Here is a 17,497-nt window from a genome sequence, read left to right on the forward strand (position 1 = left end):
GGTCCCGTTAGACTGGAGAATAGCTAATGTGGTTCCTATTTTCAAAAAAGGGAAAAAAAGTGATCCGGGTAACTACAGGCCTGTTAGTTTAACATCTGTAGTGTGCAAGCTGTTAGAGAAAATTTTGAAGGAGAAACTAGTTGAGGACCTGGAGGGTAGTGGCAATTGCGATAATTTACAACATGGTTTTACGAAGGGCAGATCGTGCCAAACGAATCTGATCTCCTTCTTTGAGAAAGTAACGGATTTATTAGATAAGGGAAATGCGGTGGACCTAATATACCTGGATTTCAGTAAAGCGTTTGATACTGTACCCCATGAGGAATTATTAGTTAAACTGAAAAACATGGGGATCGATTTGAAAATCCAGGGATGGATAAGGAATTGGTTAATGGGGAGAATGCAGCGGGTTGTATTGAAGGGTGAACTGTCAGGTTGGAGGGAGGTTACCAGTGGAGTTCCCCAAGGTTCGGTTTTGGGACCCATTTTATTTAATCTATTTATAACTGACCTCGGAACCGATTGCAGGAGTAGGCTGGTAAAGTTTGCGGATGATACGAAGGTGGGAGGCGTTGTAAATTCGGAAGAGGATAGGGATATCCTGCAGGGAGACTTGAATGAACTTGTGAATTGGAGTGTCAGAAATAGGATGAAATTTAATAGTGAAAAGTGTAAGGTGATGCATTTGGGGATGACCAATAACAATTTTAGTTACAAGATGGGGACGCATTGGTTAGAAGTAACGGAAGAGGAGAAGGACCTAGGGGTCCTTGTAGACCGCAGGATGACTATGAGTCGACAGTGTGACGTGGCTGTGAAAAAAGCCAATGCTGTCTTGGGATGCATTAGGCGAGGTATATCTAGTAGGGATAAGGAGGTCCTGCTTCCGTTGTACAAGGCGCTGGTGAGACCTCATTTGGAGTACTGTGTGCAGTTCTGGTCTCCAATGTTTAAAAAAGATGAACTCAAATTGGAACGGGTGCAGAGAAGGGCCACTAGGATGATCAGAGGAATGGAGAAACTGTCGTATGAAAGGAGACTAGAGGAGCTTGGGTTGTTTAGTCTGACAAAGCGAAGGCTGAGGGGGGATATGATTGCTATCTTTCAATATATTAGAGGGATTAATACAAGGGAGGGAGATGAATTATTCCAGCTTAGTACTAACGTGGATACAAGAACGAATGGATTTAAACTGGCCGTGGGGAAGTTCAGGCTTGAAATTAGACGAAGGTTTCTGACCGTTAGAGGGGTGAAATATTGGAACGGCCTTCCGAGGGAAACGGTGGGGGCGAGGGACTTGTCTGGCTTTAAGATTAAGTTAGATAAGTTTATGGAGGGAATGGTTTAATGGTAAAACATAGTTGTCAAGGAAAACCAAGCAATGGTAGGTAAATAGCATAATGACTAAAAGGGGTCAGGATGGAGACTCTTGCCTATATGCTCGGGGTCTTACTGATCGCCATATTTGGGGTCGGGAAGGAATTTTCCTCCAGGGCAGATTGGCTGAGCCTCTGGAGGTTTTTCGCCTTCCTCCGCAGCATGGGGCAGGGATCTCTAGCAAGAGGGTCTCTGCCGATTGAGGTCACTAATAACAGGATTGGGGACTTCAGCAGCAGAGTCCAGGGAAGGGGCGGGGACGGTTTTATGGCCTGCAGTGTGCAGGGGGTCAGACCAGATGATCATAATGGTCCCTTCTGACCTTAAAGTCTATGAATCTATGAATCTATGAAATCTGCCAACTCCCACCTAGGTGCTGACAACAAGTTTCCTCTCCCCTCCTGGTCCCCGTAAGCAGCCAGCACAACTGACCGAACTTGCACACATTCGGGGGGGGAAAGGGGAAAAGCGAAACTGCTACACCAGTTTCCACCAGTGCCACGCAGGGGGTCCATGTCATTCCTACCCTCATTTGGACTACTAGACGCCCTTCTGATTGGGGGACAAGGTGGCTACCCATCGTTACCTGTCCTCCGGGCATCTGTCCTCCTGCGGGCTCCCCCAGGGGACTTGAACTGGCCGATCCAAGCCGGCTGGTGCTGCTCCTGATGGGGTCAGGACGCCCTTCTGCTCCCCTGCAGGAAGGGGTATCCCCAACTGCACGCCCCGGAGCATCAGCTCCCTGGTGGGTTTCCCTCCCCCTGTTCCTCCTCCTGTTCCAACAAAACCCACCAGAGGTTATTCCACAGGCAGGACTGCCCCCTGCGGTTTCCAGACCGAGAGTCTGGTCTCCTGAGGTTTCTGTGATCTACTGCCGCCCCTTAGAAGCCTTGCCCACTGGTAGTTGTGGCACCGTCGGGGCGATGAGAGCAGCCTGCCTGACTGCGTCCAGCTGAGCTTCCACATCCGCGGGTTCACCTGGTCTCCACCTCCCGATCGCCTGCTGTACATGGACTGGGAGACCCTGGGCGATTAGCCTCAATTCCTCTGGAGGCAGGACTATTTGAGCTATGGTCGGGGGAACCTGCCCTCCCTCTATGGCAGGCACACCCCGGCCACACAAACATGCCAGGTGAACCATTCTCTCCATGAACCGGACGGGGTCTTCCCCAGGAACAGCAGCCACCGAGACAAACTCTGCCAACAACACGCACGGCCCCACGGCAGGCGTCATCCCCGCCAACATATCAAAGATACTATTGGGTGTGGCATGACCAGTTTGCTGCCGAGCCTCCCCGGCTAAATCTCCTCCCAACCTGGATGTGGCTTTTAACACCCGTCGGGTCTCAGCTGGGTTCAGTCCCTGATCCAAACACAGGGTCACCATGTCCCGGGCCCACCCGCTGAACCCGGAGTGCGAGGGGCCACCCAGGGTTTTTGCTAACTCTATTGCTTGTGTGGGAGTCAACTCAGTCTCTGCCACAGTGTGTCTGGTACTGGGGCTGCCCCGCCCCTGGGGGCACAGGCCCATAGTTTTGGACCACCACAACACGGTGTCTGGGGTCCGGCCACCCGGGGCCTGGATCCAGGGGATCTGGATCATACCAGATATCCCCGTCCCAATCATCATATGGTCCCACCCCGCCCTGGGCTTTCACCCCAATGGCGGTGACCCAGGCTGAATAAGCCCCCCGGGCCCTGTTCTCCCGGGCGGATGCCTCCAGGACCAGATCCTTCAGGCAGGTAACTGCCTGGTTCAGAGCGGCTCCTGATTAACGTAGATGCTTCTCAAAACTTCACAGATCAACATCATTTCTTCAGTCAGTCGTTTTCTGTCTCTTTCTCTATTTCTCTTTCCCGAGCAGTGTGCAAGGACGGGGTTTGCTAGTTAGTTTCTCTCTCAACCCCTTGGAATGTCTGTAAGATTGAATTTTCCTGGACAAGAGCCAGGAGCGATTTTAGAAATATTGCGACCAGGGGGTTGAGGCTTGTCACTAAAGCTCATGATCCTCCTCTTTGTTGTGTCACTTAGCTCCACAGATATGTAGAAAATTCCCCCAGATTCCTTACCCGCCTCCCCTTCCATTTTCTTTCACTTACATGCATTTCAATGATGGGAATAACAGCTCTTTCCGTTCTGATTGTCTCCCTGCACTAGTCAGAATATGCTTCCCCTTTTTGTACCAGTCCCTGCTTTGCTGTGTCACTGTGTCTCTCTGGCACAGTAATACATGGCCGTGTCTGCAGCTGTCAGCGAGCGGAGCTGCAGGGAGAACTGGTTCTTGGAAGTGTCTTGTGTGATGGTCGTTCGACTCTGCAGAGAGCTGGCGTAGTTAGTGTACCACTGGCTTGGTCTGTAGTAAATGCGCCCTACCCATTCCAGCCCTTTCCCCGCGGGCTGCCGGACCCAGGTCCAGGTAACGCTGGTGCTAGAAACTGAGTCTCCGGAGATGGTACAAGTGAGTGTCAGGGACTCCCCGGGTTTCACCGCTCCCGGGCCCGTTTCCTTCAGCTGCACTTGGGAGAGGACACCTGGGAAGGAAACACAGAATGAAACCATGAGCCAGGCTCCTATCCCCGGGGAGTGGGGAACATGTGAAAATTAAACATCCTGAGACCGCGCCTAAGCTAGCGAGACACCCAAATGCCGCTGAATTACATTGGGATCCAGGCACTTCATTCCCTTAGGCTGCCTTGAATGGCTGATCTCCTGCAGTCACTGCAGCAATGAACCCTCCTGACCCCCGATAGACACGCACCTGAAGGGGCCTCCAGCATGAACAGGAAAATCAGTAGCAGGTTCATCTTAAATGAAGGTGCAAACTGTCCCCAGCAGCCGGGACCGGGCAGTTCTGTGTCTGGGGAGAGACTGGGGCTCTTCCAATCCAGGGTTTGTATTTAAACAGGAACCCGTTGGGGGGGCGGGGGCAGGGATTTGCATGCCTGTTTCACAACGTGAATATAAGAGATGACGGAGTTTGATTTTTGTCTACACACGGGGATCTCGCCGTGGGACGCATGTTCCCCTGACACAGTGAATTCAGCTCAGCAAAGTGTGAAACTGCCTAAGGTATTTGGACGCCCAAATTAAATGCAAATAAATAGGATTTGGTCATTTAACATTCTTAGTGGTCTTTGAGCTTCTCAGAGAAATATAAGTGCAGGACAGCGCCTTCTTAGGAATGAAGGAATATTTGGAGAAGGGAAATTATACCTCTTTTCTTGTGGTTTTCGTTGGGATTTCAAAAGAGCCCAAGGGAATTAGGCACTTAAATGCTAACAAAATTCAGTAGGATTTGGGCCCTTAGTTCCCTTACAGCATCTCTGAAATCCTATTCCTGTTCCTTAGAGATTAATTATACTGTTGGCAAAAGCACTATATTTACTGTACAGTCCTAGATCCATTTCCAGTTAATAAGGGCTTTATTCAAATCAGGTGAGTTAAATGGGAGTCTTTCGGCTGATATCAATGTGCTTTCGATCACATGAGTTACTGGAGTTATATTTGCTGCCTTCAGAAGATAGTAATCGTCTGAGAATATAAGCACTACAAAAAACAAACAAACAAAAAACAGTGCGGTTAGTCTGTGTGTGCATTTGTGTGTGTGAGAGTCACAGACAGGCAGCCGAGGACAGGAGTTTTCACGCTCACTGTCTCTCCGCTGCGAGCTGTAGAACTCCAGCGCCCCCAGCGGAGAGTTTGTCCTTAGCCAGCGAGGGCAGGTTTTTGTCTGAGCTCAACCCGGCTTCCCCTCAGTGTGTGTCTCGCACAGTGATACCGGGCGGTGTCCTCAGGCTTCAGGCCGGTCATTTGCAGATACAGCAGGTTGTTGGGGTTGTCTCTGGAGATGGTGAATTGGACTTTCACTAAGTCTGCATAATACTGTTGGCTCCCATCAGAATAAATGCATGAGACCCACTCCAGCCCCTTCCCGGGAGCCTGTCGGACCCAGCTCATAGTGTAGCTGCTGAAGGTGAACCCGGAGGTTTTGCACGAGAGGCGGAGAGAGTCTCTGGGCTTTTTCACATCCCCTCCAGACTCCACCAGCTGCACCTAGGACCGGGCACCTGGGAATAGAAAGATATTATACATCACATTAATATTCAGAGCAATAATAGACAGTTACCTCCCCCAGTCCTCCGCCAATGGGTGTGAGGGGAGAAAATACCTTCCAAAGCCACTGCAAGGAACACTGCATAGAGCCAAAGCCTCATTTTCCCTGGTGCTGGAGGGGAAAGTTCTCAGGGGACTGGCTGGTCACTGCACAGACCCAGGGGCTGCGGATTGTGTCTCCGGGTGCAGCCTGGGCAGAGAGAGGCACAGATTTAAACATGAAACTCTTACCCTGGTTTGCGTATCCTGCTCCTTTAAGACACACAAACTCCTTCCCTAAGTGATCTCATTTCTTGCCCTCCGATTCTGGGAGAATGTGTGTAGCGCTCTGACCCAAATCCCAGTGAAACTCAAGGGGATGTTTAAGTGGCTTCAATTGATATCAGATCAGGTCCCATGTGTTTGTGTGGAGTCCAGCACAATGGGAACCTGTCCTGACTGGCTCCAGAAAGGGGCTTTGTCAAAAAGGAGAAACAGAGGAAGGGGGAGTGAGGGATTGTAACATAAGAGAGAGAAAGGGAGCTGCAGTCCTGCTAATGACAGCCCAGTGCCTCTAATTCCCTGTGAATCATTATTATCATCTTCATCATCGTCGTCTTCATTCTCCTCTTCATCGCCATCTTTGGCACATTCTCAAACTTTACCAGCAAAAATTTTATATAATTGTTCTCGATAGCTCCTCATCTCTAACAAGGGAACAGCAGCATTTCCCTGTCTCACGGAGGTGTTGTGAAAGCAAATACATTACAGACTGTGAGGGGCTAATATATTCCCCATATTGACTGGGAACATGTCACCTCAGGACGAAATGCAGAGACAAAATTTCTCAATACTTTAAATGACTGCGTCTTGGAGCAGCTGGTACGGGAACCCACAAGGGGAGAGGCAACTCTCGATTTAGTCCTGAGTGGAGCGCTGGAGCTGGTCCAAGAGGTAACTATAGCAGGACCGCTTGAAAATAGTGACCATAATACAATAGCATTCAACATCCCTGTGGTGGGAAGAACATCTCAACAGCCCAACACTGTGGCATTTAATTTCAAAAGGGGGAACTATGCAAAAATGAGGAGGTTAGTTAAACAGAAATTAAAATGTACAGTGTCTAAAGTAAAATCCCTGCAAGCTGCATGGATGCTTTTTAAAGACACCATAATAGAGACAAACTTCAATGTATTCCCCAAATTAAGAAACACGGTAAAAAAACTAAAAAAGAGCCATCGTGGCTTAACAACCATGTAAAAGAAGCAGTAAGAGATAAAAGACTTCCTTTAAAAAGTGGAAGTCAAATCCTAGCAAGGTAAATAGAAAGGAGCATAAACACTGCCAAATTAAGTGTAAAAATGTAATAAGAAAAGCCAAAGAGGAGTTTGAAGAACGGCTAACCAAAAACTCAAAGGTAATAACAAAATGTTTTTTAAGTACATCAGAAGCAGGAAGCCTGCTAAACAACCAGTGGGGTCCCTTGATGATCGAGATACAAAAGGAGTGCTTAAAGACGATGAAGTCATTGCAGAGAAACTAAATGGATTCTTTGCTTCAGTCTTCACGGCTGAGGATGTTAGGGAGATTCCCAAACCTGAGCTGGCTTTTGTAGGTGACAAATCTGAGGAACTGTCACAGATTGAAGTATCATGAGAGGATGGTTTGGAATTAATTGATAAACTTAACAGTAACAAGTCACCGGGACCAGATGGCATTCACCCAAGAGTTCTGAAAGAACTCAAATGTGAAATTGCAGAAATATTAACTAGGGTTTGTAACCTGTCTTTTAAATCAGCTTCTGTACCCAACGACTGGAAGATAGTTAATGTAACGCCAATATTTAAAAAGGGCTCTAGAGGTGTGTCACGGAGTGTGGGGGAGTCAGGACCCTGCACCCCTTTTCCTGCGATTCACCGTGACTCTTAGCCAGCCAGTAAAACAGAAAGTTTATTAGATGACAGGAACACAGTCCCAAGCAGAGTGTGGAAGCAGGGAAAGAACTGACAGGAAGGGGATGCAATGCATGACAGTTTGTTAGCAAGAGTCAGGCTAACTGTAACCCTAATAACGAGATTTGTAGAAGCGAGGAATGTGTGAGGCGAGTGGGAAAGAACTGTGTGAGAAGTTGTTGCGACCTTGTGTAGATAATATGGAATGTAGACTAAGAGTCTACATTAGTGAGCAAAACAAGATATCAGAATGACCTTTGTATAAACAAAATGCAGCTGTTTCTCATTATTGTCTGTAACAAAAGGTATAAATGCTTGCTGTAATTGTTTACCTGTTGAGAGACCTGCTTAGCTCTCTCCCTCTATGCAATTGATAGAGAGCTAAATAAAGCATCTGACTTGCTGTACCCAAACAAAAAATGAGAACTCTGTTATTCTCCGACAATTTGGGGGCTTGTCCGGGATGGCAACGCCCGCAGAGGCACCGGCAGCTGCTACGGATCATTCCCCTTCGAACCCCATGGCGCCACAATAGAGGTAGGGGACCTTTTGAAATCTCTATTGGGGTGTCGGAGGAGGACTGTCCATGGGGCCGTCTGTCCCTGTTGGGCTCACGCCATCTGAACTTATTGACTGTGCAGGAAGGTCAGATGCAGAGCGGTTCTGGGGAAGTGTTTTGCCACCCCCCAGGAGTGTGTGAACCCATCTTCCCTCCCCTTTTCCTCTCCGTGTGAGCCACTGACAGTCTGATCATCTCACTGGATGCAACGAGAGTAAGCGGCGTCGTCTCTCTGAGACTAGCCGACACTCTTTGCTGAAGGGAGGTGTAGGAGGTCGTGGCCATCCTCGTTAGTCTCCCCTGTGTGAGTACCCTATAGGGAGAGATCCTTAGTTTATGTGCCACTAGAGCAGACAGGGCATCCTCCTCCCTGTGTGTGTGATTGGAAAATGGGTGGGGGACAGTCTAAGGATTCCCTCTCATGCCCTAAGGGTACCCCAGCTTATTTCATGTATGTACATTATGGTCTTAAAACCTGCAGGTATTTAGAGAATTGGATTCATTACACACATGAAAATTCATCTAAACAATGCCCACTAGAAGGTACCTTCAATCTAGATAAGATCATACATCTCAGAGGAGCTTTTAATCACCAAAAAGCCTCTGACACACAATGGGAGCAATTTTTCTATTGAGGAAAGGAACGGGTTAATTTGAAATTTAGCTTGGTCCAGAGATAAAGAGAAAGTTAATCTGCATTCAAGGTCAAGAATCAATGCAGACCAGGCTAAATACAAAGAAAAACTGCTTTCGGCCCCAGCTGGCTGTGAAAAAAATATAGACAGAGTCAAACCAAAGGCAATACAAGTTACAGTGCTGAGATTACATTTGCAAAGCTTAACTGTCCAGTGAGAGCCAATGGTCTGCCTTTGCGACCCTGGAGCTGGCGTGGTTTGGGGACGCTGAAGAAGCCACAGGCAGCCGGCCTGGACTGGAATCACTGAAAAGACGCCCCAGGAGACCCCAGGGCGTAAAAGAACTGCCCTCCCAAGAGAGGAAGCAAGTTGGAGATTGCACAGCACCTTCTCTGGACGTTATACACAGACATGGCCAGTCTGGACGTACGTGTGTGAGTATGAAAGTGTGCCTACTCTCAGCCGCAGTAAGTCTGAGAACCGGAGAGGGGTTTAGCATTCCTCTCTCCACCCCGGCTGACCGGGAAGGGCGTCAGGTGGATCTACCCCAGTCGTAGCAGGACTGGGCAATAGAGAAGTTGGAGAAAAGGGAAGAGTTGTGTACTCGATAACTAGAATTGAGCAATTAAGAGCATAGATCATGAACCAGGCAGCAACTCAAACCTACGCCCAGGGCAAGTTGCAAGCCTTGAGACAGGACTTCCAGGCAGAAAAGGAAGCACTGGCTAAGCAAGTACCAGTCCTTCAGGGACTTGTCAAAATTTAATAATTTGTGCTCAGCATATGCTGTAAGAGCAGTGTGTTTGCCACAAGAGAAAATTGAATAGTTAAATGCCAATGAGCCGTGTGTTTTGCCCAGGTGGCAAGCCTCATGAGGGAGGACTGGGGTAGCCTTGTGAGTAAGAATGTTTAAGAGAAGAGACCAGGAAGGGTGGGGGCTAGTTGAGAAGCCCACCCTCCTATCTAAATTGGTAGTGAAAAAGCCGGTGCCCATGGAAGGGATGGTTCAGTGAGAAAAGCAGGATCGGGCCCAAGCGGGCAGGTAACAGATAGAGAGATTGGAAAACAGGTTGGAAACTTTGAGGGCATAGTGGAAGGAAAGGAGTAAGTAATTATAAGCATGAGGATTTCAAATCCCCTGGATAATAATTGGAATGTTAAAATGTGTGTAAGACAGAGTCTTTGTACCAAGGTGCAAGGCTCTCCTTTCTTCTGTAGAATAAAGCAACTCTTCCTTATCCCTGTCTGGCTGTTCTTGGCTCTCAGCTAGGTGGACCCGATATTTTGGTGACAGTTACTGGCGACTCCGGTTAATGAATTTCTGTCTTATACATTTGGGTGTTAGGTGTGTGGATGGAACTGAGCCTCTCATTCGTAATTCCTCAGAGTGGAAGCCATCGCGAGCGATGAAGCTCTGAGGTCGAATTGGGATCCTTCTGTCCCGTCCCCAGTAGCGGTCAGTATTAGTAAAAAATCCTGTAATAAGATCCTATTAGACCATAATTCCCTCTGTTCTCTGTGTAATTCTCTGTTAGAGTGTCAGCAGGCAGATGGGTGGGTCTCTGGTAAAACCCTCTAAGGATAGCCCTTTGGATTATATGTTAAGTAAATGGCCTTTACCCGGTGTTCAAAAAAAAAGAAATAGTTACACCTTGTGTAGAAATTGATGTGGCTAGTGTTGTGGAAATTGAATTGTGGAGAGGATGTGCATTTTCCCCAGAACATGTGCAGTGTATATTGTAGCAGAGGTAAAAGAAATGCAAACCTACCAATATAGGTTGTGTTGTCTCTTTCAGATCCCTGGGTGTTTGAAAGCAGGAGTTAGAAGTAAAAGGCAATCAAAAGTCTGGGAAAGTTAATTGTGTCCCTTTTTAAAGTAAGAATCTTTAAGCTGTGGATAGCTTTGGATCTGGAAGCAAGCCAGAAAGCATCTGTATTAATGCAATTTTCTAACTACTAAGGTAGAAGCCACTGAAACCTGGGCTGCCTATGAAACAAATACAAGGAAATATGGGGTAATTCCTCTGTTTTGTCTAAAATCAACAAGAGTATGTGTATATAAAGGAAATATTTTAAGCAATGACTGACTACCCAGAAGGGGTAGACCTCTGTTCTTTTGTCTTTCAGATCATCAGAGAAAACGGATGCCAGCTGAACAGCATTCAATGTACCATGCATTTACTGGCACAATAGGAATTATTTTTGTGTTCTTTGTCCTGTCTTGTCGGGTTTGTCTTGTGGCCAGAATTGTTGGGTTTAATATTTTCATAAGACAGTCTAGTTCAAAATTAAATAGAAGGGTTAAATCAAAAAGCAGATACTTGTTTTATTCAACTTGGAATACAAAAAGTGTTTGGATAAATCAGGAAAATGTGATATACTAAAGTCTAATACATTTGCTTAAGTAAGAAAAAGAAACTTCATTGGCCAGATTTTTTTAATTGAAAAAAATTGTTGTTAAAATTTGCATACCAACAGTCTTTGGAAGCAAGGACTCCCCATATTGCCCATGGGATCCTTCTGGCTACCTCAGATTTCTAGCCAGAGGGCTGGGGAGGGAGGAAAGCTATTGGACACCAGAGGTTGTACCGAGCGGACTCCTCAAAAGTGGGTGTGCTTGTCCTGGTTTGTTGCTCCAAAGCTCTGTAATAAAGTTATTTTACTGGAAGGGTGTACATGGCATACATTGAATAATAAGACTAATGTACTGTATAATGGCAATGTGCATGTGTTCATTGTTGGGAAAAGGTGTATGAGTGAAGAGTGGAAGTTTCCTTTGTAGGTTAAAAGAAGCTAAGAAGGGGAGAAGGAAAAAGAACAGAACGAGTTAACTGAGGAAAAAATAGCTAGCAAGCTCAGTCCAAAGATAAGACGCTGGCCCCATCCAAGGACACTGCCCACAGCTAAGACTTGGCTGACAGCCAAGAAAAGGGGGGGCTGAATGTGCCCAAGCAACTATGAGATCTGCAAAACACTGCCAGGCACTAATGAAATATGTTAGGTTTCTTTTCTCACAGATAAAAGAAGTGCTACCCAAAGACCCTAGCAGCCCTGCCATTGATTGAAACAAGGAGACTGAGTCTACGTAAAGTCCATCAACGAAAGACTGCTTTGGCTCCCCACTGGAAAGGCCCTTTCCAAGTCCTGTTAACCACCAACACCGCTGTGAAGTGCCAAGGACTACCTGCCTGGACCCATGCTTCTCACTGTAAAAAGACCCCTCCACCTCGGGAGGACTCTCCGACTGATGATAAGCCTATTTCTCCTTCTAGCTCTGCTGTGCCTTCTGGACAGCAGGAAAAAGAAAAAAAAAGACAAGGTGAAGTGCTAGTAACCTCTCCCTTGTCCACTGACAGACCTACTGTGCCTTTGGATTTTTCTAGAAGAAGCAAAACCATTACAGGGTGATGTGCTAGTAACCTCTCCCCTGTATGATGCTGAACCACACTGTTTCAGGAAAAGAGAAGAAGGAACACTTGCTTCATTGAAACCACAAAATCCAGGAATTCCTGACTACAAAAGACATTAAGAACTGACCCTGGTGAAGAAACAAAGAATTATACGCTGGCAGGGAGGCTCTTACCCAGCTTATGAGTAAATATTTTCTAACCTCTGGCCTTAGACCCCTGGCCTCCCAGGTACAGGCTGAATGTTTAGTCTGCCAAAAGAACAACCCTCGACCAGGAGTGTCAGTGCCATCAGCCACTCTAGAACCTACCCCAGGCCAAGGACTGGTTTGGCAAATAGACTTTACTGATGTCAAGTATCAGAGGGGAGCCGTGTTAGTCTGAATCTGTAAAAAGCAACAGAGGGTCCTGTGGCACCTTTAAGACTAACAGAAGTATTGGGAGCATAAGCTTTCGTGGGTAAGAACCTCACTGGACAGTCATTACGCAAGAGGATAAATGGACACAAGTCAGATATCAGGAATGGCAATATACAAAAACCTGTAGGAGAACACTTCAACCTCCCTGGCCACACAATAGCAGATGTAAAGGTAGCCATCTTGCAGCAAGAAAACTTCAGGACCAGACTCCAAAGAGAAACTGTTGAGCTCCAGTTCATTTGCAAATTTGACACCATCAGATCAGGATTAAACAAAGACTGTGAATGGCTATCCAACTACAGAAGCAGTTTCTCCTCCCTTGGTGTTCACACCTCAACTGCTAGCAGAGCACCTCACCCTCCCTGATTGAACTAACCTCGTTATCTCCATACTGATTTATACCTGCCTCTGGAGATTTCCATTACTTGCATCTGAAGAAGTGAGGTTCTTACCCATGAAAGCTTATGCCCCCAATACTTCTGTTAGTCTTAAAGGTGCCATAGGACCCTCTGTTGCTTTTTACAGACTTTACTGTGTTTCCCCGGACCCAAGGATTCAGATACCTTCTCGTCTTGGTGGATCGATTCAGCAGATGGCCTGAAGCCTTCCCATGCCGTAACAACACTGCCAAAACGGTGGCTCTTAAATTTGTCAAGGAGATCATTCCCCGCTTTGGACTCCCCCAGTGGATGGAATCTGACAACAGAACACGCTTCACATCCCAAGTCGTTCAAAAGATATCGGATGCCTGCAAATCCCCTGGAAGCTCCACACTCCATGGCGACCACAGGCCAGTGGAGTAGTGGAACGCACAAATCAGATACTTAAGCGGCACCTCTCAAAGGTTTGCCAAGAGGCTTCCCTTAAGTGGCCTGATGCCTTACCCCTTGTTTTGCTGCGCATTCGCGCTCTCCCAAAGGGCAGGTTAGGGCTCAGTCCCTTCGAGATTATGTTTGGAAGGGCATGGCCTATGAACGGTACACCGGTTCTGGCAGGGGAGTGGGAAATGGGGTGTGGCTTCTTATCTCAGTACATGTGCTCTCTGTCTGCTGTTCTCTGTTCTCTCCACAGATATACCAGAGATTTACAGCCTCTCCCGCTGGATGCCCCTGTCCACTCCTTGCAGCCAGGCGATTCCATTCTCGTTCGGACCTGGAAGGATGAGCCTCTCCAAGAGAAGTGGAAGGGACCCCACACCGTCCTGCTGATCTCCCATACAGCAGCAAAGGTCGAGGGACACAAGAACTGGATTCATCACTCCCGTCTGAAGGCAGTGCCCGCTCCGGAATGGTGGACCGTCCAGCCTAAGGAAAAGAACTACCAGCGACTACCTGGGACTTAAACAGTTATTTAAAAAAAACAAGATCTGCTGGGAATGCCCTGTGATCTCTTTGGACAGTCACAGCGCACTCTCCGCGAGAACTCTGAGCGTTGGTTGTGTTTATTTTCACAGGGCCGGCCCAACCTGGTGGCCTGGTCCCTTTTGTTTTTAATCTGCTTGCTATTGGTAATTGTTATTTTGTGGGTATCTGGGGAATTGTAATTGTTAGGCCCTAAGGTTACTTGCCCAGCATGGAAACAGGTCCAGGGTCTGCCACAGTGGTACTCTTTGCCATAGGGACACTCCTTTCGTTACCTCCCGTTTCCCCCCAGGCACATGTGGGATGGAAAGGAATCCCTACTAATTTGGAAACAAACACCTATGAGTCCCTGAAGATTTGCTTTGCCCAAGATTTTAACCTCTCTAACTGCTGAGTATGCTCCCAAATCCCGCACCACGCGGCAGGGTTACCCTGGAGGGCAGTTCCCCAAAATTGGTCAGATATCTGCTGGGGATGGTTCAGTAGGGGAAGAAATACCTCGGGTACCCCCTTGTCGCAAAACTGTACCATTGAATCCCAGTATGCATTAAGAGACAATCCCTGGCCGCCCCAGGCAGCATAAATCTTTGTATGCCACCTCAGAGCCCATTGAGGAAGGAGACAGGTTGGGTATGATGCTCCTCCCATCCTATGGGGTGGGACGGCTAACCCAATTTTATCGTAGGCTCTCTGTGTTTCTCACCAAGTAGGCCAATAAGACCTTAGCCATAAAAAAGAGCCTTAACTCAAAGCTATACCAGCTCCATTTGCAGTGCCTGCAAAACAGACAGGCCTTAGATTATGTTTTAGCCTCCCAGGGCGGGGTGTGTGCCCTTAGTCAGAATGAATGTTGTACTTATGTCCCGGAAAACTCACAGGACATTAATAAGCACGTCCTGTCGGCTGAACAGGCTTTTGAGCAGTGGAAGGCCCAGGAAAGGGAACCCACGGTTTTCGATTCCCTTTGAAGTTGGTTGCCCGATCTAGGAGGACTGGGGGGTGGCCTTGTGCGTCTCCTCCGCACCAGTGTGGTACTGTGCCTGGTCACCCTCCTCCTGATTGCTTGTTTTAAGATGCTCCTCCATAAGCTTTGTGCCCCCCGTTCCCCAAAAATCCCGGCGTACCCTCTCATTGAAACCCCCAGCTTCATAGCACTTAATCATATCTTGTCCACAGAATATGAGAAAACTCAGCCAAAGGCTTGTTGAGTATTCTCAGAGGAGGGAGTTGTTGGTGTCACTAGGCATAACCCTAGGTAACTCGAGAGGGTGGAAGGCCACTAAGTGTCAATGAAGCCTTCCTGCACTAGGCCTATATGAACCAAACTTCTTCCATGTTTAAACTCTAATCAACTTCAAAAGCCAGGTGCAATTGGAATATGTAAGCAACCAGTTATCTGTGTGCAACCCCCTGCTCACACCGGTATCAAGCGGTAATAATGAGGCCTGCATGTTTCTGGCTGAAGGGAAAAAGGACAAGATAACGGTTTAAAGACGTTACTAACAAGCTAGGCTTATAGCTGCCAAGAATGACTTAGCTGCTTAAATGTAATCGTTATTTTCTTAGTAACTGTTACCAGGGAAGGGAGGGGTAGAGGGGGAGGAAGGGAGGGGAAGGGGGGGTGAGGCTTAACTGCAAAATGTATAAAAGAAGAAAAACTGTTTCTGTTAGTGTGCTTGATTTGAGACGTGCCTGTCTCCTAGCACTGCTTTGGGATCCCAAATAAACTTTCTTTGCTTCTCCACCCCGGTGTGTTTATTGGCGCGAAGCACACCGGGCAACGAACCCCACTGTTGCTGTTCTCGGGCCTCTGTGCCGGCAACAAGGTGACCCAGAGGGAAAGAACAGAACAGGGCATCGTCAAGTGATCCATCCCCTGTTTCCCATTCCCACCTTCTGGCAAACAGAGGCTAGTGACCCCATCCCTGCCCATCCCGGCTAATAGCCATTCATGGTCCTATCCTCCATGAACTTCTCTAGTTCTTTTTTGAGCCCTGTTGTAGTCTTGGCCTTCACAACATCCTCTGGCAAAGAGTTCCACAGGTTGCCTGGTGGGGAAAGAGCCGCAACTTCAAGGTAAGAAAGGCTGATTTTAGACACCTGTCTGAGAAACAGCCTTAACTAAATGGGAGGCAACTGGGCATCAGGAGAAGATACAGCTTTGATCTTTGTCAGAATGAGGGCTCTGTGTGTGTGTTTGTGTGTGTGTCTGGGTATGTGTGTGTGTGTGTGTGTGTTCGTCACTTTTTCCTGCTATGGGGTGGAATGAGTCCTTCTCCATGTCTCTCTTTACAGGGAACAAGGTGGGGTAAACACAATTTATTTCTTTTGCCTCCTGTAAATATCCCCAGTGCCTCAGCCACTGCAGGAGAAATTGCTGTCCAAGGGCCCTGAATGAGTGTGTGGAAATTACTTCCCCTTTTTGTACAATGCTCTGCTCTGTGTCACTGTGTGCCTGCCTGGCGCAGTAATAGGTGGCGGTGTCTGCAGCTGTCAGCGAGCGGAGCTGCAGGGAGAACTGGTTCTTGGCAGTGTCAGCAGAGATGGTGGTTCGGCCTTGGAGAGATGAGTCGTAGCCTGTGCTCCCGCCATATGGATACACCCATCCCATCCACTCCAGCCCTGTCCCGGGAGGCTGTCGGATCCAATGCCAGGCAGTATCGCTGCTAATGGAGGTCCCAGAGACAGCGCAGGTCAGTGTGAGGGTGTCTCCGGGCTTCACCGCTCCTGGGCCGGACTGGACCAGCTGGGTAGCGGACAGGACACCTAAGGGAATTAGTGTTAAATCGTAACTACCCTTTCCAAGGGCTCGGCCAGAGCACCGGGTGGAGCGCGACAATCTCCGCGGCCCTGCTATCCCAGCCGGAGTGCTGCAAGCCCATGGCCCCGCTACCCCATCCGGAGCGCGGCAAGCCCTGCCGCCTCCTTCCCCCGGCCGGCCGGAGAGGGCACTAAGCACGCGGCCCTGCTACCCCAGCCAAAGCGCGGCAATCCGCGTGGCCCCAATTCCCCAGCCGGAGCCCAGCAACCCCGCTGCCCCGCTCCCCCTGCCGAAGCTCGGCAATCCGAAGTGCCGCCGAAGACTCAGAGCGCCGCCCAGTGAGTACAAGCCCCACGAATCAGGCCCTGCACTTGCTAAAGCCGGCTGTGTGGCGATCATTTCCCCACTGCCTCTCCTAGACACTCACAGGGCGAGACGGACAGCAAACACAGAGCAGATAACAAAGATTTCATCTTCGAGTAGGAGACTCAAGCAAAGGCAATCCAGTTCCCTGGCAGCCAAGAGCGTGTGCGAAGCCAGGGTTTGCCGTTTTATGGGGGAACCTGGAGCTGAGATTTGCATAAACATCACTCCCCCGCCACCGCACTTGAATAGAAGTTCATACAAAGTGCGATCTCTAGCTACTGCTGTTCAGTCAGTTTCTAATTAGTGTCCACTTTGCCTCTTCCTTCCTTCCTTCCTTCCTTTCGTTCTTCCTTTTGTTCTTTCGTTCTTTCTATGCCCCTATATTGGCGCCCATTTTGAGTTCATGTTTGTGATTTTAAAGTTGTTGGTTCTTTGATATCCAAAGACCACAGGGAGCTTCATTTTGCAAAGATGGCTGTCTTTTCCCCCACTCCTGTACACAGATTTACAAGTCCTTTCCCTCCTGCTGATACCTTGAAAACCTGCAAACCACACCCCACCCCCTCG

General features: G+C 48.2%; 1 long non-coding RNA gene and 1 gene segment (V, D, J or C); one reads left to right on the forward strand and one right to left on the reverse strand.

Annotated features, from left to right (window-relative positions):
* Positions 1-3,580: 3,580 nt before the first annotated feature.
* Positions 3,581-4,182, reverse strand: LOC135978393 (immunoglobulin heavy variable 4-61-like). The segment is given in 2 exon segments: positions 3,581-3,909; positions 4,137-4,182. Coding segments are annotated over 2 exon segments (375 nt in total).
* A 2,142-nt stretch (positions 4,183-6,324) lies between these two features.
* On the forward strand, positions 6,325-15,547 carry LOC135978392 (uncharacterized). Its single transcript, XR_010595793.1, has 2 exons — positions 6,325-9,050; positions 10,413-15,547. It is a non-coding gene; the product is annotated as an uncharacterized LOC135978392 (long non-coding RNA).
* The last annotated feature ends 1,950 nt before the right edge of the window (positions 15,548-17,497 follow it).

Source organism: Chrysemys picta, unplaced genomic scaffold (genome assembly GCF_011386835.1).
Source record: "Chrysemys picta bellii isolate R12L10 unplaced genomic scaffold, ASM1138683v2 scaf240, whole genome shotgun sequence".
NCBI lineage: Eukaryota > Metazoa > Chordata > Testudines > Emydidae > Chrysemys > Chrysemys picta.